Here is a 25485-nt window from a genome sequence, read left to right as displayed (position 1 = left end):
TGTAGCAAGGTTCGTTGGAGCCTCCTGCTCAAAGAATACATGAATAAAAACTATTTTCTAGTGGTTTGTATCCTGATGGATCTCCATGCTCTAATCTAATAACTTCACACATCTCTTTTTTGAGCAGCTCCCTAACTGGAGCCAATTCCTGACAAGCTTTCATGTGGGAAGAGAGGCTGTTGGCGTTTTAGCTGCTTAAATGGAGGAAAGGTGGCATTGTGTGGCTACAACAAAACAAGGATGCGTGCCACAAACCAGTGCAGTGGTCCAAGTAACAAGTGAGGGTTGTTAGGCAGAAACCTGTGCAGTTCCCTCTGGGACCACTGCAAAAGATTTAGGACTACAGGTGTTTGGCAGTAAATCCACTTGGTAGCAGTCTGTACCACACAGATTCACTTGGTAGCTGTGGCTGAGCAGTCAGACTTCCCTCAAGAAGAGTTAGGCAGTATACAGAGTATTTACAATAGGTCAAAAGAACACAGTAGAACAACTAAACACTGACCAGAGCTTGGTGTAAAAGAGATATAATTATTTATTTAAAACCACATCTAGTAAAACACACAGGCACTAATGTTAAGCAGTTCAAAAACACGGTCACTAAAAGATATACACTCCCTTAAAAGAATATTAGACAATTCTTAAGTAAAGCCCCACTTATTTTCAGACAGCGGTGAGTGCTTAATGCAGATGGCACTCTAATAATTCGTTTTAAAAAGGGAGAGAAAAGCAGAGTATTACTTGAAACAGATCCCAACACTTTCACAAGAACACAACAAGAGAAGAAGGCAAAGTAAAACCGTGAAGTTAGAGTTCAGAAGGCCGGATCCACTTTAAGAGGATCAGAACGAAATGTGTCCAAGGTCACACGGTTGAAGTGCACAAAAAGTCTTGAAAAGGTTCAGAAAGAGTTGGACCAAAGAAAGGGACCAGTTAGATGGTCAAGGCGGCCAGCCCAGTCCAGAAGGTTAAGGAATTATTATTACCTTGTAGCAATCTTTAGAAAGTGAGGCCTGGCGGACACAGTACCTTAAAGTGGTGAGAATACTCCAGCGGGGGCAGTTGTTCCTGGCAGCGGATGCAAGATGGTGGGTCGTCCGGGGGAAGAGAGGATCTCGTTGGGGAAGAAGACAGGAGTCCGTTGCACTGCCAGGGAAGAAACCAGCTGCGGAGTTCTCAGGTAAAAGGAGCGGTCCTTTTATTCGCGGTCTAGTGGTAAGTGGCTATCCGGTTGCTGGGGTGCTTGGCACGGGCAATTCGACCACAAGACATCTGGGATGCGAGAAGGTAAAGAAGGTAAACTGGTTGTGCCCACCAGTCAGGGGAAAAAGCCTCTCCAGCCGGGAGATCTTCTCTGTCGTCGGGACGTGGTGAGTCGGTCCCGCAGGGCTCCACCGGTGGTGTCGTCGTGGTCGGTCGGCTCAGCTTCTCTCTCGTCGGATTCTCAGGTCCTGTGGCGACTTCTGAAGTTCCAGTCACCAAAGCCCTGCTTTTATGCAGCACACCCCCATTCACTCAGCCTAGCTGTCAATCAAACATGCTAAGTGGTGAGCCGGCCGGCTCACCACTTGGGCCAATCACACAAGAGTGCGACTTGAGTTACCAAAGTAACTCAGTCCAGGGTGCCTAAACCCCCTCCCACACCCCCTGTGGTACGCAGACAGAGTGGCACCACTTTTGGAGGCTTCTGTGGAGAAGCCCGCCAAAAAGTGAAACAAAGGGCTCGACTTGGGTTGGAGTCACAGAAGAGAACACAAACACCATTTTAGAATCGAGTCCTGGCAAAAAATACCAACCGGCGAATTAATATTAAATAAATAAACCAGCGGTATGTGCGAGGCTATGAGAATTAATTAATTAAAGTTGGTAGCCTCGAACAATGGGAAAATCCCATAGGGATATATTTGCGATCGAATATAAAAAGTAGTATCGCCTGCCACCAGCCAAAACTCGATCAGGGGGGACAGAGACGTGCCCCCTCGACTAACAGACCCCGGGGCAATCGAATTGCCCCGACCAGTATGTCCACAATATGATGGTTTGTACCGGTTTCTGTTAATAATTTGGGACTAGTAAAGCCAATGGTGACTTTACATGCCCTGGGAGACAGTAGTCAGTCCCAGGGTATGGAGCCTATGGTGGGGTGTCACTATGACACCCCTGTGTCACTGCACGGAAGGTGCTGTGTAACACACATAGTAAAAACACATGAGACCCTCTGGAGTAAAGGACCCCATAGCTCATAAAACACATTAACAGTCAAAGGAACACCATAAATCATGTCCAAGAGTGGGAGAAAGAGTCTCACTCTTGGCAGGAGAAAAAAACAAACTCCAGAAATCCAGCAAAGCTGCTGGGGGACTCACTAGGTTAAGAAATTCAGCCTAAAGCGAGAACTCTCCCTAACAAGGGTGATGTTCAGCACTCTAATCAAATGTCGTTTTAGTCAAGGTGTATTCCTCTGAGGAATTAAATCACTCCGTTTCTGGAGATTCCCAATGGTCCAGGACCTTTCTGTCATGGGTAATAGGATTTACAACTAGTCAAAAATATAAGGTAATTTCTTCCTTGTCTCTTCTAAGTGGAGTTTGAGACTTTATTCAGCATTCTCAAGCCCCCACTCAGTGGCGGTATGTAGGGCCCAGAGATGGTCACAGGATTATGGGTCTCAAGAGCCCATCACATCTGAGGACTGAGGTGCACACAACAGGCTCAGGTTTCTGCGGCGTCACCACAGACATAGTTTTTGTGTCTGGCTGAGGTGCTCACTTGAGACTATGGCCTACAGTAGGCATAATAGTGTTCTGCATATGCAAGATCTTGGATGAAACTGTATGGAACAGATCTGGTAATTTCATCTTACCTTTTTCTCAATCCTCTCGCAAGTGAAAAGTTGTCGGGGTGTTGGACACTCTGGATCTGATTACCTCGCCTGCAGCAATGTCCATTCTTACTTCAGCTCTCTCCCAACTCTGGTCTTTTACTTGGCCAGTGCCAGTACCTGTTTATAATTGGCAGTGATCTTTTCATCTCTGCAGGGTGCCATTGTGATGAACTAGAGAAGCGCCCACCAACCCGAGAACCCCATAAGGGATCTATCAGGCAGATGATCCCTCTCCCTTGTCCACAAATGGAACGTTAATTGGGCTCGGTGTACAGGTATTTACAATGTCAGCATGTCTTTTCCCACATGCTGTAATGGCAAGACACACAGAAATAGTATTGAGGCATTGGGAATAAAGAACAATCATGTGACCTCCCTGGAACTCTGCAATGAAAGAATACTTACAAACGTCCACGTAGACCAAATGTCTGGAGTGGTTTTCCATCAACCAGGGAGTTAAATCTATATAACCTTACAACAGTCAGGTGTATCTAGTTTGGCAAAATCCTGTAAATAAGATTTGCAAAAGGTAGTTAGGAAGTCCAACTCTGATTCAGTTGAGGCAGTACACTGCCTTTTGGGCCTATTGTAGTCTAGCAAGGAAGATTGCATTAACCCTGAGATAGGACATTACTGTAGTCCAACCTGGTTTTAATGACATCCTCCAAAAGGATGGCTCTATGCTGGAAGTAAGGCAACGTGTTCAACAACCTACTCTGGAAAAGCAACCTTTCCGTGATTTATAAATGTGGGCTTCTAAATTAATCTTGGAATCGAGGGGCACACCCCTTTAGGAAGACGTTGGTATCATCTGCATAGGATTGTAACACAGACCCTTGGTCACTCACAGGCTCGCTTTTTTTCCTCCACCTTACTCCAGAGAAGGGAAGTGATTCAAACTAAATGGGTTGAAAATGTATATTTGGAAGATGCACATTGATGACTAGATTGGAGTGTAACAGTGGTGGTGGCGAAGAACAAGAAATCTGCTGGAAGGGGATGTCCAGTTTAACAACATTTTAAGACATTTCATGCATTTAGCAAACAAAATTAGCAAATTGAGTGAATAGAGCAATCAAAAAGCAAGGACTGGCATCATGGGGGAAGAGTTTATTGTGCAGGGGCGTCCATGGGCACTGAGGTGTGCAAACACTAGTCATTAATGACAGAGAATGGTCTTTACTTGCTAATGCTTGTGGGCAATATACTAGTCCTGCCCAATCTCTCCCCCTGTCTCCCATTCTCACAATTACACCACTCATGGGTTAACAACATGAGGTTGGATCTGTGGATTTAACCCTGCATGATATTTGCAACTCTTGATCTGTCCTGAATTCTGTAGCTTTCTGCCAGCTGATAATGCCTCCTCAGGAGCACACGAGTAGGTGTTCACCGTCTCCCTCTGCTCACTACCTGGGGTACTCACATACTCAAACAGGTAGTTTAAAACTTTCCCTAACTGATGGAATCAGATTGCTGCCAACAGACCCATTACAAAAAGGACTAATCCGCTCACTAGCAAAGCGGTAGTCCTGCCTTGATATTGTTGTCTTCCTCCTAGTGCCAGTACTTCATTGGGGCCGACAAATGTTCGTTCTCACACAATGAGGATGCATTGGTCCAGTTATCCTCTTCATTGCAGTACAACATTGATGCATTTTGGGTAAGATTTTAGGGGAGTTCCAGTGACAGGGCTGACAAAAGCCTATGAAGGTTTGAGGGATGGAGGGTTTATAATTAAAGGCAGATGGGGCATATCATGGCTCTGCTGAGGAAGTCCACTCCCCAAGTCTCCTCCACCCAGTTGACCCTCCCTCACATATCCACCCCCAGGGTCAGGATCGAAAAGCGAAGGCCTTTCCCTGGTCACCTGAGCAGAGGATACCTTGGGGATCTGGTCTTTTTCCAGTACACATGACTGGCTTTGAATGGGGTGGATTTTGCAATAGCACACACCTACTTCCTAGGTCCATGAATTGTGAACTAAACTTTGCTATGGTGCAGGGTCTGTGGAACACTTAGATTGTTTGAATAAGGTTGACTCCTCCTGCACAGCTGTTGTGCATTGTTCTGCATTTACCAGAGCAGCTACTGGAATCCAACTTACAAGAAGGGCATTCAACATCTCATACTGCTCTGGTCACTGACACTATTGGTTAATTCCTCTGTGGCTATCAGCTGACTGCTCCAGTGCCTCTCCTGCTCCATGATCAAACCTCCCATAGGTTTGCTGTTCATCACATAGATTTCCTGTCCATCTGATCGAGGTGCCTCACCATTCTCCTTGTCGCACCTTGAAACACTTGTGTATAGGCGAGTTATAAATGCCTTATGATCTCATATCATTGAAAACATTGTTTTATATCTGTTAATTACAGTCTTGCCCTGTGTCTGACTCCCCCTGTCTCAGGTTTAGCTTCTTGTGCCCAGGTCTAATGTCAAACATAACTTGACAGATGGTGTTTAATGTAAGTTTGTTAGACAAGTAGGGGGTGGTGGTACCAAGCCCCCATGGTCGTTCATCACTCATTCCAAAACATATGACTTCATCTAAATGTCCAAATGCAAGTATTTATCCCCATGTCTGGTGATTAAAGGGCTAGCACCAAGTGTGTCCATGTCCCTGGGGGCGGTGACACGTTCCTACATTCCACCTAGGAGGGAACAGTTCAGATCATAGAGATACCTGTAACATGTACATCCCGAAACCATATTTCAATATTCCTTTTTTTGTTCCTTCCTCAATTTATATATTTGGCGTGAAAATATCCAGAAACCAACAGTGGTAGTGTCTCTCCCACAACCTGTAATTCCGGATTCATCAGGGTGTTACAATGGGTGTAATATCATTTCAGTGTACAAGTGTATTTCTTTTGTAGACGTCTATTAAATCATGACTTCTTTTTGACAGTAACATGGGAGGACCTCCACCACCAGAAAGCTGGAAAGGAAATCTCAACATATCTTACAATATTGGTCCTGGATATTTGGGCCACAACACAACACGGTTAGTTTAATATGTTCCATTATTTGTTCTACTATTTTATTGTTTGTTTTAATATTTTCAAGCCTTTATTTTAATATTTTCATGCCTTTGTTATTTCATGAATGGCACCAACCAAATACTGAATATTTTATGGGAATAATCTGGTACAATATGTGTCTACATTTCTATTTATATTCCGTACTGTTTTCCACTGGTACTTTACTTTGGGTAAACAATTGTAATGAAATCATACATTAATCTGAAGCAAAATATTTTAGTTTCCTTTCTTGGCACAACCTGTAATGCCCAAACTATCAATTGCTGTTGTAGTTGGTAAGTCGTTATTAGCCTGATAATGTTAGCAAAGAACAGGATATACATTGAGTAGAGGCTTAAGAATCCTCAAGCACCCACAGCACCTAGAACCAAGCACAGAGAACCTCTGGTCAACCATAAATATTGGTGATTTGCCCTTAAAATTTCAACTAAACCAGTTCCTAACCCGCACTAGACTTGTCATTGTGGGAATTGGAGTGTTATATGAAAAACGTAACATGACCTACTGCCCAGCACTTTACATTCCATGATCCGACCACAAACTCTGAGACCGAGCATTTTTTCTATGTCTAGTAAGGGTTGAAAAAGTGCAACTAGAATACAAAAGTATCATTAATGTTCTAACACTTGTGTCTGAATCTCCTGCGTGTACCTATTACTTATACATCCATTTGCTTAAATGTAGCTATCCTGCAATTGTTCTCCTAAATTTATCACGCCTGTATCTATGCTAAAATTATTAAATAAACACATGTAAGCTAACACCAATGCACTGCTAGCTGAAACATGAAAGATTCTGTTTCTTGGTATGTATGGCTTCCTTTAATTATTTTCCACTGATTGTAATCAATACATTAAACTGATATTCAGTGAATATTTACACAAATGTTCTTAATTTATTTGTAATCCATCAGTTATCATAGAAGTGTATTCCTATAAAGATATCCTCTGAATAGTGATACAAGAGTGTTAAGGTGATCAGATTTAACACAACAACACTCTTGAATTCCAGAACTCTCATTTGAGGCAAGTCCACCTTAACTTTGCAACCCCTTTTGTTCAGCGTATGACCACAATGATGGTACGACAGAATTTCATGGGTTTTCCTATACTATAGTTTCTTTGTGGCCCACTACCCATGGCCTTCATTCATGGCTACTGTACATGTTGCACCAATATTATTCTTTGGGGCCCACTAGCCATCACCTGTAGCCATAACCACTTGGTTATGGCCTTTGGCCGTGCCCACTGCCCATGGTCTTTGGCTGTGCTCACTAGCCATGGTCCTTTGGCTGTGCCCACTGGCTATATTGCTCAGACAGGTTTCTTTGGGGCCCACTAGGCATGGCCTTCATCAGTGATGTCATCTGTGATGTCATATGTGATGTTATCATTGTGGGCATACGCTGCGCATCAGGGGGCGTAAAGTTAAGGTGGACTTGCTTTAAATGCGAATGATGAATTTCAAGTTTTTTTGCGTTAAATCAGATCTACTTAACTCTCTCTTAACTAAAGTGTTTTCATGGAATTTCAAGGTTTTTGTCATACTATAGTTTCTTTCAGGCCCACTAGCCGTGGCCTTCATCCACGACCAGTGGACACAGCCTTTGCCGTGGCCACTGTACATGTTACACCAATAGGACTCTTAAGAACCACCAGCCATGGCCTTCAGCCATGGCCAGTGCCCCAGCCTTTGGCTGTGGCCACTGTACATATTACTCTGTTTCTTTGGGGCAAAGGCGTTGCTGTGGGGGGGCCCTCTGGGGGGCTATAGCCCCGGGTCTTTTGGTTGTAGCCCCGGATAGAAGCTCAGGGGCTAAAACCAAAAGACTAGCAAACCCAGAGTCCCGAAAGTCCCAACATTAGCGTAGCCCCAGAACTTTTCCAGGCCTAGCAACACCCCTCCTTTGGTGCCCACTAGTCATGGCATTTGGCAGTGGCCACTGAACATCCTGCACAATGGGTTTCTTTGGTGCACGCTAGCCAAGGAATTTGGCCGTGGGCGCTGTACATGTTGCACCAATAGGTTCCATTGGGACTACTAGCCGTAACATTTATTTATTCCCACTCTCTTCTGATTCCAGCAGGATCCCCTGATATTCCCCTGATAATGGCTATGAACTGCACACAGAGCGCATTGCTTTAGGGCTTAAGGCGCTTTACAAATGCATAAATGAATAAATAAATAAATGAGCTAGCCATGCCCGCGGTATTGCCCTTTATAATGCAAAAATGCTTGAAAATCAAAAACACTTCCCTTCCCTCACAGGCACTCACAGAGAGCCCCTTCCACTTTCCATAGCCCCTTATCCCCCACTTTCCTCGAGTGCTTTTTCCCTCTTCCTGGCCTTCTTTCATTACCCTCTTCCACCTTTGGTTTGTGCAACACATGTTCTTTTCCAAGCTTGTCTTCCATTGTAGCCGCAGCAATCTCATGAGATTCCTCCGATATTCTGAACATGTTAGAACTCTTAACTGGCTCTCCAGATTAACTCCAATTCTGTAATTTCACATGGTATCCTTTTCTCCTGCCCCACCTGACGCAATTTCATCCTTTTTCCTCCTCCAAATAGCTTTTTGATCACTTTTATGTTTTTGCAGTGCTTAGTATTAACCCGGTAATCGCTTGCAATGAGCAACAAACAAAAAAATGTGCAGGTTTTCATTTTGAAAAGCCTCTCGGCTGCAAAGCACCACATATATTGTTGATGCTGCCAGCTACACAGCCATGAAGCAGAACCATTTGCAACTGGTAAAAATAGATTGACCAATCCCAATCTGCCTTTCCCGGGCACGATTGTGCTTTCACCGTCCGAACCCGGAGCAAAAAACAAGCATGCCACTGAAATATCAAAGGGACTATGTCCCATTTCGCATGATGATGGCCATTTTGGAAAATGTTTTTCATGACAGCCTGCTCTCTCATTGGATGAAAAGAAAAAAAAAAGTATCCACACCCTGGTAAATCTTGGGGTGCGACTCGGGCCTACCAAAGCTCAGGCTGGCGGCTGCTAAAGCCAATGACCACCCTCCAGCCGGTGCTTGAAAGCTATATATAACAAACCACTCCACTGCTTTGCGGCCAATGTTATAAATTGGGCATCCACCATTTTTAATCCAGTATGGCTGCCATTTTCACTCAGAAATCTATTTGGAAATTCCACTGGGCCCTGCCATCTAATCCCGTTAGTAGCTGTTTTAAGGAATCTGTTTGTGTAAGAACACTTAAAAGGTTTGCTAAATGTGCACTACTTCTTCCATCCTCCAGCAAAATAATACAATGAGTAGAGCTCTTGCCTTTGGCATCTGTGAGCGACATGACGTCACAGGTTGGAATCCTGGCAGGGCCAGTTCATCTTTCTCGAGTTTGATAAATTGATTGCCATGGAGTTGGGTGATACAACCTATTCTGAAGAACCAAGATGCAATTCATTTTGGGGTTTGTGTTATATACATGGTAAATGTTATCATTATTGTTTCTATTAATATATTATCATTATCAATGGTAGTATGTGCAGCTAATGCCTGATATGAACTGTGATGCCGATCCAATAATGAAGGAACATATATTTACGTATATTCACGGATCTCCAATATGGATATCTTCTCCATTATACATATTTGACACGACCTCCCATTCTCCTGAAAGCAGTCTAATCCTTTATAAGGTGCACCATGTGGCGATAGCTGAAAGGAAAACGTACGTGGTTCACAACACTCTGTTTACGGTTGTCATCAGAGGAGTCATTTTGCTGAAAATGTTTGGGGGGCAATGATAGCTGAAGGAAAGTAGTGAGGCGGGTGAAAATGGGGCAAAAGGCGCCGGGTAAGAGAGGGGTTATAGGGAAAAGAGGGGGAAGGGCGTTTCACACAGTACAATGTGGAATAAAGTTTTTAAAGCATTCTGTTTTTCAGGCAATGTGCCGCTCTAGTGACCGCTGGCCGTATTAGACCTGCAATACTTTTTGGCATAATGTAGCACAGTGGGGTGATGAGCTGTGATTGGCACACCGGTACAGGGATTGTTTTAGCCCCAAATAGTGTGAGGACCTGCCACCGGCGCACTGAGAGATGGTGTAAGGTCTGTCAGTAGTGGACATCATGCGGGGCCTGCAGTGGTGGACAATGTGAGGGTCTGATGGTGGTGGGACAGTGTGTGGGTCTGATGGTGGTGGGACAGTGTGTGGGTCTGATGGTGGTGGGACATTGTGAGGGTCTGATGGTGGTGGGACAGTGTGAGGAGCTGCAGTGCAGCGTGAGGAATGGACACCGAATTGATCAATTTCTCATAGAGCACGTAGAAACAAACCATATTTTCATTACAGTTAAAATGTTCAACGCACGTAGACAAAAAAAAAATGAATGTGATTTTGTTGCAGTTTTAAGTTGTAAGAATGCTACATTTTTTACAGAAAATATGGAAATGGCATCTCTCAGCAACAACTTTATGAAGTGCACGATTGTTCATTCATATGACTAGAGCTACCTTTATAGTCTGTGCAACTGTGATTAAGGCTTTTTCCAGAATGGTAGACTATAAACCTAATCACTATTATGGACTAACAATTTTAGATCATAAGGTTCAGTATGAGAAAATGATTTGCCCAAGATCACACATTTCTATTGTGCAGAGAATCTGGGAATGTAATCCCATCGCTTCTTGGGTCTGGTTTATAACATATTAAATGGAATTAAACCAATCTGACAAATTTAGGAATCCTTGTTGCAATGAATAAAGCAAAATGTATATTCTTGTATCTTTATAGTCCTCATTCAGATTTGAAGTATGCAAGCAATGCAATGCTAAGTAATGTAAGACTAATCGCCCCCCTCCATCGGTTCTGCAACTTAATTTGAAGCCTTAAATAAACACAGCCCGCAACTTGTGTTTATGCGAAATGTAAAGAAAATGTGAATTTCCAAAAAACGAAAAACATTTTTATCCATGACACCATGGAAAACTAGCATTGGAAAAGTCAATAGTTTTGGCGCTTGCAGTTGTTTATTGCCTTATACATTTATAAGTAAGAATGCAGTAAATGCTTGATCTCTACTTACCCTGAAATTCCAAATGCGTCTGCGTGTTACTGTTTGCAACCAAATAACATTAGTTATATGGATAGAAGAAAGACTTATTTGCACTGTCGTGTATCCCCTGCATTTAACAATTTCTATTACTAATGTTCTGTGTCAGTAAGCATTAACGTGAAGACCTTTGTAGAACCTAAGTAAGAGTGGGGATTTCTGGAGTTTGCTGGGATGATGGAGCAGGGGCGAGCTAAGGTGGAAGGGAGCAGGGTGACATTAAACGGGTTGCAGGGAATGGCATGGTAAGCGTATGTGCGCTAGGGTCTGTGGGGGAGGCAGGGTTGAATTAAGAAGGGTTGGTGGTATAGAGATATGGTGTGTGCAGGGAGAGGCAGGGATAAGGTAGGGCATGTGTAGTGAGGGACGGGGTGAAAATTGGGCATGGGTAAGAAGCGTCAAGTGGTGAGTTAGGGCATGGGAAAGGAGGGTAGCAGGGGGTGAGGTAGGGTATGGGCAAAGACGGTTGAGTGGTGCGGTAGGGTGTTAGAAGGAAGGGGCCAGGGTGAAGTAGAGTGTTGGTCAGGGAAGGACAAGGGATGAGGTAGGGTGTGGGCAGTGAGGGGGAGGGGTAAGGTAGGGCGGCAGGGGGGTGAGGTAGTTTGGGGACAAAGCGTGATGAGCTAGGGTGACACGGGTGGGTTCAGAAAAGGGCGAGCTATGCAGAGAGGGGTCAATTAGGGTGTGTGGGGCAGAGAGGAGCGAGCTTGGATGGTTAGGGGGCAGAGATGGGTTAGCATGGGTGGGTGGGGGCAGAGAGGTGAGCTGTGGTGGGTAGGGGCAGAGAGGGGCGAGCTGGCAGCGAAGGGGATCTTGGCTAGGTGGGGCATAAGGGGAGCTAGGGTGGGTGGGCAGGGGCAGAGCAGGGCGAGTTTGCAGAGATGGGTGAGCTAGGGTGGGTGGCGCAGAGCTGGGTGAGCTAGGGTGGGCGGGGGCAAAGAGGGGCTTGCTTGCAGAGAGGTAAGAGCTTTGGCATAGAGGCAGTCAATGCAGAGATTGGAGCTAGGGTGTGGGGTGGGGCAAAGAGCGGCGAGCGATGGTGGGTGAGGGCAGAGGGGGACAAGCATGGGCAGAGAGGGGTGAGCTAGGGCAGATAGGAGCAGGATAGGGTGGGTTGGTGGAGAGATTTGTTATATATGTTTCATCCTTAGGTAATTTCCTCTCCTATTCGACCCCCCTCGTCTCACCCCCCAAAACAGCCTTTTTAAGGGCCACCTTTTATGTTACAAAAATAGATAAAATTGAACACCTACTGCAAAAGTATATTGCAATATCTATTGTAATTTATTTTATGCAGTTTCACTACTCAAAATTCCCAATTTTTGCCTGTAGCCGCAGTTAACAGAGGCGTTTAGCCGCAAATAAAAGCACTCCAGTTGTTGCTCACCTTAGCCACGCAAATAAATCCTGCTATTCATTGGCTAATACTGTAACCGCGGCTAGAAATTATATAAAAAATAAACAATTCTTTGTATGTGCAAATGTACATTACACATATATATTTATCAAAAGTATTACCAAATACATTTATACATGCTTGCCTCTTTCTTCCATATTTGAACTCTGGAAAAAAAATGTTTTACTTAATATTAATGGTAAAGGCCATTTAAACCACGCAATATCACCACCGGAGTGGTCCTATGGTGTTCATCATAAGACAATGAATACAAAATGATTTTGCTTTTCCTCATACTGATACTAAATGAGTAATGATTGTATTCCAAGTACACAGCCATTACCAACTTGTGATAATTAATCATGCTATAGAGGAAAAAAACCTGTCGTTGGAGAAAGAAAAACCTCTGTTCTGTTATTTTAAATATTTAACATTTAAGTCATTACGAACTAGTTTTGCATCAGAACATTTGAAAAAGAATTGCCTATAACATCCATAGTTTGTACACCAATAAATGCATTTCAATAAATGCACAGATGTTACAATACTGTACAAACATTACTTTATGCTATGTGAGGACTAATTTACAGATTACTTTATGCAAGCTTCACCAGGAAACCAAGACATATAACAGAACTGCCTTCAGTTTTACGAAGAAATTGATGAATGCATGCCAACACTGTAACATTATTTTGAGTATTGATCTTTTTAAACTATAGTCATACCTATATTATAAATAATAGGTAGACAGTTATAACTGTTATGAATAAACATATTAATTCTTAGTAAAACTACACTAATAATGCAACAAATGTAATTTCCATACTTATACAATCTGTGTGTCCTTTTTTTGGCCACCTTCACACATGAGAAGTTCATAATGAGATTTCATATGATACACATCATATTTTTAAAAAAACGTAAAATACAAATTATTATATACACTTCTGTTCACACAAATACTGCTACTCAGTGTTGAATACATTTGTTTTATATAGCAAAATGTATTCTAAATTATACAAATTATATCTACATTGCCATTTCATTACTTCTTTCATAATTTGGTGTGCGTCCTTTTTCTGCCCACCTGGACACCTTAGAAGCTCATCACAGTTATCTTAAACCTACCACACAAAATGAAAGAGCATGCACACTTTAATAACTGAATAGATTGTCCAACTTTTCTAAAAACTCCACACTGCACATGAAACATATTTATACATTTAACAAACTAACCTTTTCAGTTAGTTATTTTGATTTTGTATTTTAATTGCACTATGTTTTTGTATCTACAACCTACCGTTTACTTGTTTCATATGCAAACAGTCATGATCTTCTACACTGCCTCACACTCAAAATAATGGACATGGAACCATTTATGCAACCTAGCATTTATAGGGAACATATTTTTATATTAACAAGAGAGGGTTATAAAAGGAGTGGAATAGAAATTATCGCTTTATGCTGATGACTTGTTACTGGTAATGAACGATTTGGAGAATGTGTTGCCTGCCTTAATGAGGATTATTTCAAATTGTAATACATGTTCGAGATACCAAGTCAACTGGGCAAAATCAGAGGTACTACCCTTGACAGTGACTTGTGATAAGCACTGTGTTACTTCACTTTAAATGATGCTTGGATAAAATTAGATATTTAGGAGTCTGGTTGACCCCAAGGATAGAAGGAAAGGTTAACGAAAAAAATGAAAGAATTAAGTGGGGATTAAGAAAGATGGAAAAATATTGAATCTCTCCTTATGGGTAAAAGTGAATGCATTAAAAATGAACTCCACGCCAAAGATAACATATGCGCTGAGTATGTTAACATTGAAAATAGGCACAAGATATTGAAAGGAATTTGATGGACTTCTGCATAATTTTCTTTGGGATAAAAACCACCAAGGCTGTAATTGTGGAAGTTGCGATTAACATTAGAAAAAGGTGGGCTGGGAGTACCACATTTTTATGCATACCAGTTGACGTTTATGGCGCAAATTTATATTCCATTCTTGGAGAAGGAACCAAATGATTGGGTTAATGTAGAAGCTTATCTTTTAAGGCCATTGATGCCAAAGGCAATGTTGTCTGCTACATCAAGACCAGGAAGTAGGGTGATTTCCACTACTACGTTTCTGAGCACTCATTTATTAGGTGAGAATGCATTTAAAAGCCTGGATGCCTCAATATGGTACCACCCAAAAATTAAGGAAAATGGAAAAACAATTATTTGGCCGGATTGTTTTTTGGGAGGACTTAAATGGATTGGATTTCAGACAGAATGGAAAATGGCTCACAGTAAATGAAGTGAAGGACAGGTGGGAAAAACATAACTACTTGCTTACTGACTGCAGGAGATTAAAAAACAATTGGTGTAGTGGACTCGGAGTGGGGGACAGAGTTTTCTGTCATATAATTTACTAACATGCAGGTGGAAGGTGGATTGGCGAGCCATTATTATAAACTAATTTTTTCTAGATCCAATGAGAATGAGTCATTGTTGGAGGATTGGAGCAAGAGATTACAGTGTGAGATTTCGTCAGAGCATTTGTTGACTATGTGTAAGAATGTCTGCATGTGTTCAATCAGTTTAGGCGAACAGTCACGTCAGATCAAAATTTTGAATAGAGTATATTGGATCCCAGAGCGTTTACACAAGAGAGGACTGTTGGATTTGAATGACTGTTGGGGTTGTATACATCAGATTGGATCATTAGAACATATGGTGTGGGAGTGTGTACGAGTGAATGGTTTCTGGACGGAGATATGTGAAATAATTGACAATGTGCTAGGTTAGGCTCTAAACAGTGATTTTGAAACCCTGATTCTAGGGGATGATGAACTCCTGGAGAAAATGGTTGTTCAGGGAGGCATCGGTTGCAAAGAAACTGATATTGAGAGGCTGGAAGTCAAGGGTGGCCCAGAAGTTGAGGATTGGACAGATGAAATGTTGAAATTAGCAGAGATGGAAAGAGTGATTTATGGTCGAGAAAAAAAGCAATCCTTATTCGGGAAGATTTGGGGGAAATTCCTGGATATGTATTAGCCGTCCATCTTAACATATAATATGGGTGGGGGAAGGGGAAGGGTGGGGGTATTGTTGTTGGTTTCTACTGAACTAGTTGTGGGTCAACTTATTGTTTAAGCATTGTTCATTAAGTCATGGATTGGAATATGTACTTGTGGTTGTAATTATGCAAGTATCAATTAAGTGAAATGTTGTATGTTTGGGAAAATGAAAATAAGAATAAAAAAACACTTATAGGGAACACCTGTGCATATTGAAATATACAGCGCTGTACACAATAAAACAGATGTAGAAGATTGCAGAATGCTATTTTCTCTTCTAAATTATATAATTTTGACAATATTTCCTCTACAATTATTTGTACTGTTTTTTTAAAAAACATCCTAGTTACAATCCATGTCCTACTTTTACATTAAACAGTTATTAGCCTATGTTTCCATTTCAAACTTGTATTTTGCATGTGTATCTTCAAAAAGAATATTACACATATATTTTAAAACTTTGCTTCTAACAAAATGAAGTAAGCTTTCTTTAAACCCTTTGGCAATGTAGCTTACAAAATGAAGTAAGCATTCTTTAAACCCTTTGGCAGTGTAGCTTGGTGTGTGACTATAGAGTCATTACAAACAAGTCATGAAAGGTCTGGATTCAATAGATGCACACTCATGAAAAATAATTGCACACATTTTAAAAGTTTTCTTACTAACAGAAACTTGACTATCTACAAAAATCATTGACGTGTTAATTTCCCTACTATCTACAATGCATCTTTGAAACATAATCAATACATACTTATTAAAAACTAGATCTAGCTGTGTTGATTGTAAATTACAAGCACAGTCACTGCAATGCATGTCATGGAATGCTTTAGTTGCACAATCAGAAAATGTTACACTTGTCTGATCAGGCACAAGCTGATACACAAATCTTTCACAGAAATCTGGAGTAGAATAACCTTTTGAACATTTTGGATACATATGATTCCATTCATAACTAATTCATATATCCCTATCTACATTAACATTTTCCTTCACTAATAACTTACAGACATTCATTAAGAATTATTGACTATCTTCCTGTGTAATTGTTATTTTCCCCTTTCAACAGCTACTACATTTCAGATTGACATTGCAGAATGTAAACTGTGTGGATTTTCAAGAAATGAAAATTCAACACATAGCTGTTTCTCTGCTGTAGAAGATATTTCTTGCATTAATGGAGTCATTTGAAACGAAATACACAAATCTGCATTACAATAGCATTCAACTCCTGTTTCATTAAAGCTGCAATGGGAGTATGTTATAGTTGTGCGACTCTCCAACTCCTTTAAATTCCATCGTTTTTTGGTTTTACAAGTACTGATTTCATTTGAATATGGTTTCACTGTCTCCTATGTTTCCCGGATGAGCGCTTCTCAGGTACAGGTATAAGGTTCACGTGAGGAGCATAAAGTACATGCAACCTATTATATTCTTCAATGCAAGAAATGTCAGCTGTCCCTTGCCTTTCATCAAAGTTAATTAAAAATAAACCTATATTTTTCACACGTGACAAACCTACATATGACATTCCTTCTTTAAACATTGTACGACCAGTGTCAATAAATGCTGCATCTAAAGTCAACCCTTGTGATTTATGAATACTTATTGCATCAGCAGAGCACAATGAAAACTGTGCTCTTTTCACAAAGGTATCCTTAAAAAGCATGAACCATGCAGATCTCTGGGAAAAATCAAGTGAGTTCCTTCTACACGATCAAACTTAACTTCAACATGTTCAATATTTGTACTCTGAGGAAAAGTGTGAAATGCAATCACTCTTCCCATCGCTCCATTGACTAGATCAATTTACAGATTCAAATTTCTCTTTAACATTACTCGTGCATTGATGCACCGTTTTAAAACTCCTTCAAGACCTGCTATTTTAGAAATTGAATTCTCTAGTTCACCTAATCAAGCTTTTGTTCTCTTATCCAGCACTAAAGGCATCACATGACCATCTAAAACATTACACGATTTTATCTCTACAATATTATGCTTCTCTGACAATAGCATTGTAGAGTTAAACTTGTTACACTCTGCAAGTGTGCACATCAAAGGAACACAAGAACTGTTTCTTTCCTCAATAGTCAATATGATATCGGACAGATTAAGACTGCTTTCACATTTTCCTCAAGAACACCTATACAAATCTTACTAAGCATTTCTGCATACTGCATTCCATAGGTCCGATCCATGTTGTCCTGTTCTCTGTATGTAAGTCAGCACCCGTAAGCCTTTGGGTACCAGTAGCGCTTCATTAATATATAAACATAAACATAAACTCTAAGTCTCCAGATTGTCTCATACTAATGGTAAGTTCCTGGAATTCAAAACAATTCCAAAGGTTAAAATGACCAATACTTCCTATACTTTTTTTGGGCATCCTTAGATTGCAGCATTCTGAAAACTGGTTGATCTTTCACAGGAGTTAATTGTAACAAGTCTCCAAAAATAAGCACATGTTTACCTCCAAACGAAATGTTGTAGTCAGTCTTCAAAACCTCTTGCATTAGCAAGTGAATGAAAACTAGCATCAAGTTAGACACCATACTTACTTCATCTACAATCAAGGTATTTCATTTTCTAAGAACCGTTGCTACTTCTTGTGCTGCTCTTGATACAATTTTCCAATACTTTTGTTTGTTGTCATGCTGCACTGTTAACATCCACAGACGATGTAAAGGAACACCTCCTAGATTAAATGCTGCTAAACCTGTTGGAGCAGTTACAATACATGACAAAGAGGAATCTGTTACATTTTACATTATAGCTCTTATTGCATTCTTTAAAAAAAGATGTACCTGTTCCTGCTTGTCCACTAACATACAACAATACAGGTTTGTATTGCTCACAAGAACATTCACACTTGTCATTCAGTAAACCTTGTAAGAACTTATCTTTTATTTTATAATAAACTTCTTTCTGCTCTACATTAAGTTTACTAACACTTTCATCACAATTTACATCTGCAACATTACTTTTTTGCATTGCAATTTCTACTTTCTCCATAGCAAGCTCAACATCAGTTTGAATTATTAGCTCACCAAGAACATTTGAACTTCTAGCTGCTGAATTTGACTGCCCTCAGGAGTCTCCTTTGCCAATTCAGCTACCAAAAGTTCTTCTTGATGTAGTTCTTTCTCCAGGAGCTCCAAGTACTGCTCACATTTTGGATATGTAATTAAGCATTTTTTAGCAAAAATAGATTTTTCAAAGTTTCTTCCATTTAAATCACTCTATACATGCCATGTGAAGAACTGCAAAAGACAAACCTAAAATAATTCCTTTTTCTCTGCCGTTTGGCAAGACAGTTTCATGTGGTTAATGAAAATTGCCTTTTTTGCCTGACTAGACAACCACTACATCCATGTACTTGAAACCGTCCTCTGTCACTGTGTGCCTCAATATTTCAATATGAGTAGCATTGTGGTGCTTCATATAAACAAAGATCCTCCAACATTTCAAATCAATTTGGATAATATGTATCAATTAAGTTGGTTTTCAAAATCTCTGTACTGTTAGGTTCTGCTTCAGCTAACTGCCTAAGTTGGTTTTCAAAATCTCTGTACTGTTAGGTTCTGCTTCAGCTAACTGCCTCAATTTCAATCAAAGGCTTCAATACCCGATCTCTAGTACTAGCTGATCCAAGATTTAACCAAACTACATCAACGCTACGTGTTTACAGAGGGGAAACTAGTTAGCAGATCTGCAGCTTTATAGCAACCACACTCTCTATGTGAACGCGTCTTCAAACGAAAGCTTACAAGTTTCTGATCGAGATTTTTATATGATGATAACTCTGCCCATACTCCAGCTGCATTGCTCTTTTCTGCTTTTGTCATGTATGCTTTAACATATCGAGCAACAGCTGTTGAATAGTCACCAATAAACTGTACATTAGGATTTGCATTCAATAGCTGAGCAACGACAAGATTGTAATCATTAATGAATTGGCATTCCTTATTTCTTTTTAAATGATAGGTATTTTTCAATGACTTATCAGTAACATGGTGTCGAACAGATGACATTAAACTATTCACTCAACCAACTGGTGTCCCAGGCCTTGAAAATCCAAATCTGCATTGAGTGTAGTACTTGTCTTTACTTTTGGATTTTCTTTGACACTATTTTCCACACAAATGCTTTGAAACCTTTCCACTTTGTTCCGTAGATCAGCATTCACGTGCTGAGCTGGATTAGAACAAGTAACATATTTGACAATGAACTCCATCACACAGACATCACTTACCTTACCAAACTGAGGAACATCTTTAATCCCAGACAGCATATGTATATGTGTAGCCCCACGTGCCTGATACTCTTTCCTCCAAAAGAAATGTACCACAGGGCCTTATGGACCATTTTCTTTATTACATATATAGTGTAACATGACTAAAAGTCTGTGATGAAAAAAACGCTATACACTTACAGGGTCCATAGAACCCAATTGTCCTGGTGTCATGTGTTCTATGTTGTCTTTCTCTGCATTAGTTTCCCGAATCTACTCTGCAAGATCATCCCAACCAATGCAACTTCGTCACAAATCAGGTTGGAGATCCCAAGTTTCTGATCATGCATGTAACCTTGGAGTGTCTCCTATACCAATATTCTTTAGTTCCTCTCATTGTAGGAAGAATATTCATAAGTTTGCCCTCCAAAACTTCCACCTGTTGCAGCATCTTGCATGCAAAAGGATTTTGACATCTATTTCGGGTCTGAAGTGAATGAGCAACAGCATAACATAATGTTGAAAATTCACTTTCATACAGTAAGTTAAAAATATATTCCACATTGATGTGGAATCGTCAATCTTCTGAATACCTTCTTGTACAACGATATTCTGAAGCAGATTCACACCTTCCGATCATACAGTCTCCCTCCAGTACCAGTTGGAAAAAGCATAGGGAAACGATGGGCTTTTAATGACTTGCATTAAATTGTTCTTCTACAAACAAATGCTGATAAAGTTATTTTCCAAACATCTTCTGCAGTGTGTTTAATTTTGTTGTCACCATACACTAGTTGCACTTGAGACTTCTAAAAAGTGTGTCGACAAGATACACACACAATATTGGGTCTTTCAGTAGAAGACAACTCAAGCATTGCAATACTTCTTTTATACTGTTGAAAAATCTGATCCTTTGAATGCATAGAATCATCAATTCCACTTCCTGTAAGTGTTTCATCTACTTACAGGTACCCTTACTGTTCCAGTTAAAAGTATTTCATTTAAAACTGCAAGAGACATACTTTGTGTCTTGCACTCAGTTTAACTAGAAGGTATCTCATTTTAGTATGATGTGCAGCCAGCATCCGTATATGATGAAACCGACTCTTACATCTACTTTTATCAAGACAAGCTAGAGTGACCCAAAAGTGCTGTTTTTTTCAAGAACTTTACAGTCATCTATTCTTTGTAGAATCTTGATCTGTCTTTGAACATTATCATTGTTGTGCAAAACATAAAAATATATATTTAAAACTACTAGAAAACCTATCGATATTGGACAAAAAACTGCAATCCATACCTCACAATCCTTTTTTCGTTTAATTTTTGGCTGACCTACAGTTTCCATTTCCATATTTTTACACTGTATAATTTCTTCTTTTTTAGAAATCACACCATTTCGGACTTCATAACTATGTCCACTCTCATCAATAGCTAGTGGAACATTCTTTCCTTGAATGTAACTCTCCTCATTAAAAAATCTTTCAGTATGAGAAGCGGGTTTCCACTTTCCATCAAAGACGTCACAAAAGTTGTCACGTGTAAGATCATGAACTGTTTCTATATTTGTATAGAATGGTGTAGTCACCTTACGCAATCTCTTAAGTTTATTTAATACGAAAATGAACACATTTCTTTTCATATCAAAAGCTTTCTTAATGATTACTTCTACTTTTTTCTTTTGCAAAAAATGTTTGAACGAATATCTAGCGTTTGGTTTCACACTTCTCCAAAGATTTGTAAAAATTCAGGAGTGATATATTTTCCTATAGATTTCTCTTTTTCCTCTGTTTCAAATTGATAGTACTTTCACTATCTTTTTCTCTAAATATCTTTCTTTTTTTTACTATCTATTAACACATTTGAAACCTATTTCTTTTTTTTACTTTCAATAAAATCATTATCAGTTCCAGCAAAACTTTGTGTTGGCATATCTCTTATTTCAACTTCAACATTTTTAAAACTATGCTCAACACTAGAAATGGTTGCATTATCTACAGGATTTGTATGTACAGATTTAAAAACACGACTTTAAAAAAAAATATACTGTTTAAGTCTACTTCCCTGCAGATGACCCTTTCTTGAAGCTCGTTGTTGTGGTTTTCTTGATTGCATCTTAAAAAAAGTATTATTAAAATGATTAATTTCTTTGTTTTTCTTTATATTTTCAATATAAAATATAATTTACAAGCCCAGGCTGAGAGCTGGAGATGGTGTTTAACTGCCCTCCAACCCAGGATTTCTTCAGACAAGCGAAACAAGACACTCGCTCAAAGCTGCAGAACAAAAAAGCCATCAGCCCAAGTGTAATAGTTATTCGGACCTGGGGATTTTCCTGGGTGCAGATGAGGCTCTTTTTTTTTATTTTATTCCTGACAAGATATATACTGAAGTGGATTAAATCTCCCATCAAACAAAATTATACCACCAGGATTTAAATCAAAAAGAGACTTGTTCCCTTTTCAGATGACGGCAAACAAAAAAACTGTTCCAAAATGCCTATCATAATTTTAAAAAAAGATCCTTTAAACTAAAATGACTACTACTACTCAACAAAACATATCAGCATGGCCATCCTCCTTCACTATCCATCCCCACTATAACTACAGTCCCCTAGCAGTGCCATACAACTACCCTATCAAACCTAATCAATAACACTGTAATCCCCATACCACTATAAACTTCTTAAATGATACCTTGCATACTCTACACATAACTTCAGAATAAAATTCCCAAATTCTAAATCGAAGAACTGTTCATTAAAAACATGACATTTCTTCATTCACATTCATAAACGTGTTCCAAAATATGTAACACATCTTTGCTTTCATATACCAACCAACTATTAATTCATCTGTTATGTTCTCAATTCAGAAATAACGTGATGAGAGAACATAGCATCAGGATAATGCACTGCCACTTAGATGGTCCACCCGGCTCCAGCTTTTAAACCTCACAAGCCTCTACTTAACAGCTAATCGACAGCTCCAAGCACACAGCATTAAGTATATTAGTCTTCACATAACTAGGCCCTACCACAACCTTGCTTCTCCCAGCACCCATTTAATTACTCTTCCTTAGCCATCCTCAACAAAAACATGCACAGTTAACTACCTCACCTTATTCCACCCATTTCAACATAATACAATAGCCTAATCCACTATCCTGCCTTTCATGTACACACTAATAACTACTCCTGCTAATCTACAAAAAGATATCAGCATGTATTTCCTCCCTTCACTGTCCATCCCCACTCTACTAAAGGTTCAATGGCTATGTGCCCTAAGCAGCCCCAGAAAACTTCCTTAAACCTCATCAATAATACTGTTTCCCCAACCCACTATGCACCCCCATTCATTTGGCATTTTATAGACCACATTATACATTTCTTACATACCATAATAATTCGACATCCACATCCTGAAAAAAATGGGTATGATATGTCGAAACCCAATACATGCCATATCCAAGAAAACAAGATCTGGAAAAAAAATTGGATGTAGATAACCTGACACAACAGATGCTGGAAATTCAGCCATTTGGTCTAAATGCAATGCCAAATATAGCACATTAAACCACCAAGATAACCCCCACCACAAAGGAGGTGGGCATGCCCGTCACACGCTCTGAAAGGAAGCAGAGCTGCATCCACTTGACCCGTTGTGAACATGACAAGCCTACCTGCAGCTCAGACAAGACTCAGAGTACCATGCAACCTGGTGGAACCCTCCTGCTGTAACTTTGTGGAGCTGTCCCTACTGATTAAGGACATGATAACATTCATGCAACAGATGGCCCTGCAAGTAAGGAGGAGAACATGATGGCCACACATACCCACGATCAGACTGTCCCAATAGGGCCAAACAGAGTAAAACATCAGGAGATCATACTAGCTGCACCAGCCCACCATCATCTACATACTCACCTCATTGAGAGAAACCTTGAATGCAAAGGAAACCTACACACTGCCATGTCACACCATTTGAAGTTGGTAGCTACATGCCATTTTTTTGAAACCGGCTCCTCCCAGTGCACTGTTGGCATGATTCATGACCTGATATAACCAACATTTCCACACATACTCACAAAGGTGGTAATAGCTCCCCTACACCATGCAAAAGCACACATGGCTACCCATCAAAATCCCAGGGGCAACAGATGATATAAAAAGATGATTTTACATCATTGCCCAGTTCCTAAACACCAATAGTTTCTTGAACTGCACGCATGTGCAATATGCCATGTGTGTCGCCCATTGGGAGGAAGCATGTCTTACACAACTGTAAACAATAGCAAACCCTAAAGGTACAGATTGCATGTGATGCAGACATGACCTCCACACCCTGTTTCACCAGGATCCCTAGGTCCACACAGGACTTCATGGTACTGTGAAACAGTACCCTGGATGCATTCATGGCCACAAACATGGGCCAACTGATATGTCTCATTGGTAAGTGAAACATTGAGGGGTTCAAGAGTGAGTGCTTGCTCAAGGTGGAGGGCTGAAGTGGGAATGCCTGTGAGAGTGGGGGTGATGGGACACGTCTGATTGGAGGTGGAGAGTCATCATATGACCTACAATTATCAAATATATCCTCAAGAACATCCCAAATTATATAAGTCATTTATAATGCGCCTGTACACAAGTGTTTATAGATGCGACCAGATAAGGGAGGGAAGACGGAGGGAGGATAAGACAAACTAGGCCTTGTCATTCAGATTGTGTAAGTGCAAGAACAAGAAGTGCAAAGGGAAAGGGGAGGGGAAAACGGGGAACAAATGCTCTGAGTAAGTGCAGCCAGGGCAGCGCGGTTTTGGGTAGTGCAAGGAGAACAATGGACTGTAGGGTTACAGTTAGAGCGCCTAAGTGTATGGTAGGTCCAGAGGCAGTGCAAGGGTGACTGATCAAGAAAGAGCCTGGTACCCAGTGAGTCTCTGAGAGTAGCCAAGCAACGAGTTGGTACAGCAGATGGGTAGATAAGGTAGGTCAGCAGGGGAGTGAGAGAAAGCAGAGGAGAAGAGGAATGTTTTAAGCTGCTTCTGGAACGTCAGGTGGTCTGACTCAAGTTTGAGCGGGCCAGGGAGGCCATTCCAGAGGAAGGCACCTGCAGAGGAGGGGGATCTACCCCCCAATCTCTGCCTGGAGAAGGGTCTAACCCTTAGAGAGTTGGAGGTAGCTGAGCAAAGGGCTTGAGAAGAAAAGTATTTTGGAAGAGAGCATTGGATGTAGTGCAGGCCCCGGCCTCAGAAAGCCTTGTGTACAATGCAAAGGGTCTTGAACTTGATCCTTGCAGCCACCGGGAGCCAGTCGAGAGATTTAAGGGCTGGAGAGATACGTTCCCTGGGCTTGAGGCCAAGGATAGGTCTTGCTGATTTGGAACCCATGCACTATAATTGTGAATGTACACCAAAGTAGCATACAGTACTGACTTGCTTTCTTCCCACACCCCAACAGTAGATGCTGGGTATCTGCTCCAGCCATGGCTCATTACACCATTCTGAAAACCACAGACCAGATAATGTTGCCCACAAAAGGACAATAACATTGAGAGGACATTGGGACTGATGCAAGCCAGGCTCCATTGTCTCCAGAGAAAAGAAGCAGCCCTCATGTAGGCACCTGAAAATGCTTGCCACATCATCACAGTGTGTTGCATCCTTAACAATATGTGCATAAGGTAAAATGCTCCCACCCCCACAATGAAAAGAAACCTTTGGTTATTGGCCAGGATTATGATGATGATGATGATGGAACACCTATCCATCTCCAAAAGGATGTGTGGG

The 25485-nt window shown here is 40.7% G+C and overlaps 1 protein-coding gene across 3 annotated transcripts in view; it reads left to right on the top strand.

The window, feature by feature from the left end:
- The window catches only part of LOC138527989 (glutamate carboxypeptidase 2-like), an 898418-nt gene that overhangs the window by 352085 nt on the left and 520848 nt on the right, over positions 1-25485 (top strand). For all 3 annotated transcript variants that reach the window (XM_069639404.1, XM_069639405.1, XM_069639406.1), the window contains exon 8: positions 5793-5888. In XM_069639404.1, coding sequence (XP_069495505.1) covers positions 5793-5888 — 96 coding nt within the window. The remainder of the gene's footprint in view (positions 1-5792; positions 5889-25485) is intronic.

The sequence above is a fragment of the Ambystoma mexicanum genome, chromosome 7q, assembly GCF_040938575.1.
Source record: "Ambystoma mexicanum isolate Mex_15411 chromosome 7q, UKY_AmexF1_1, whole genome shotgun sequence".
In the NCBI taxonomy this organism is placed as follows: domain Eukaryota; kingdom Metazoa; phylum Chordata; class Amphibia; order Caudata; family Ambystomatidae; genus Ambystoma; species Ambystoma mexicanum.
The sequence above is the reverse complement of the archived record's forward strand: the minus strand, read 5'-3'. Positions and strand labels throughout refer to the sequence as shown.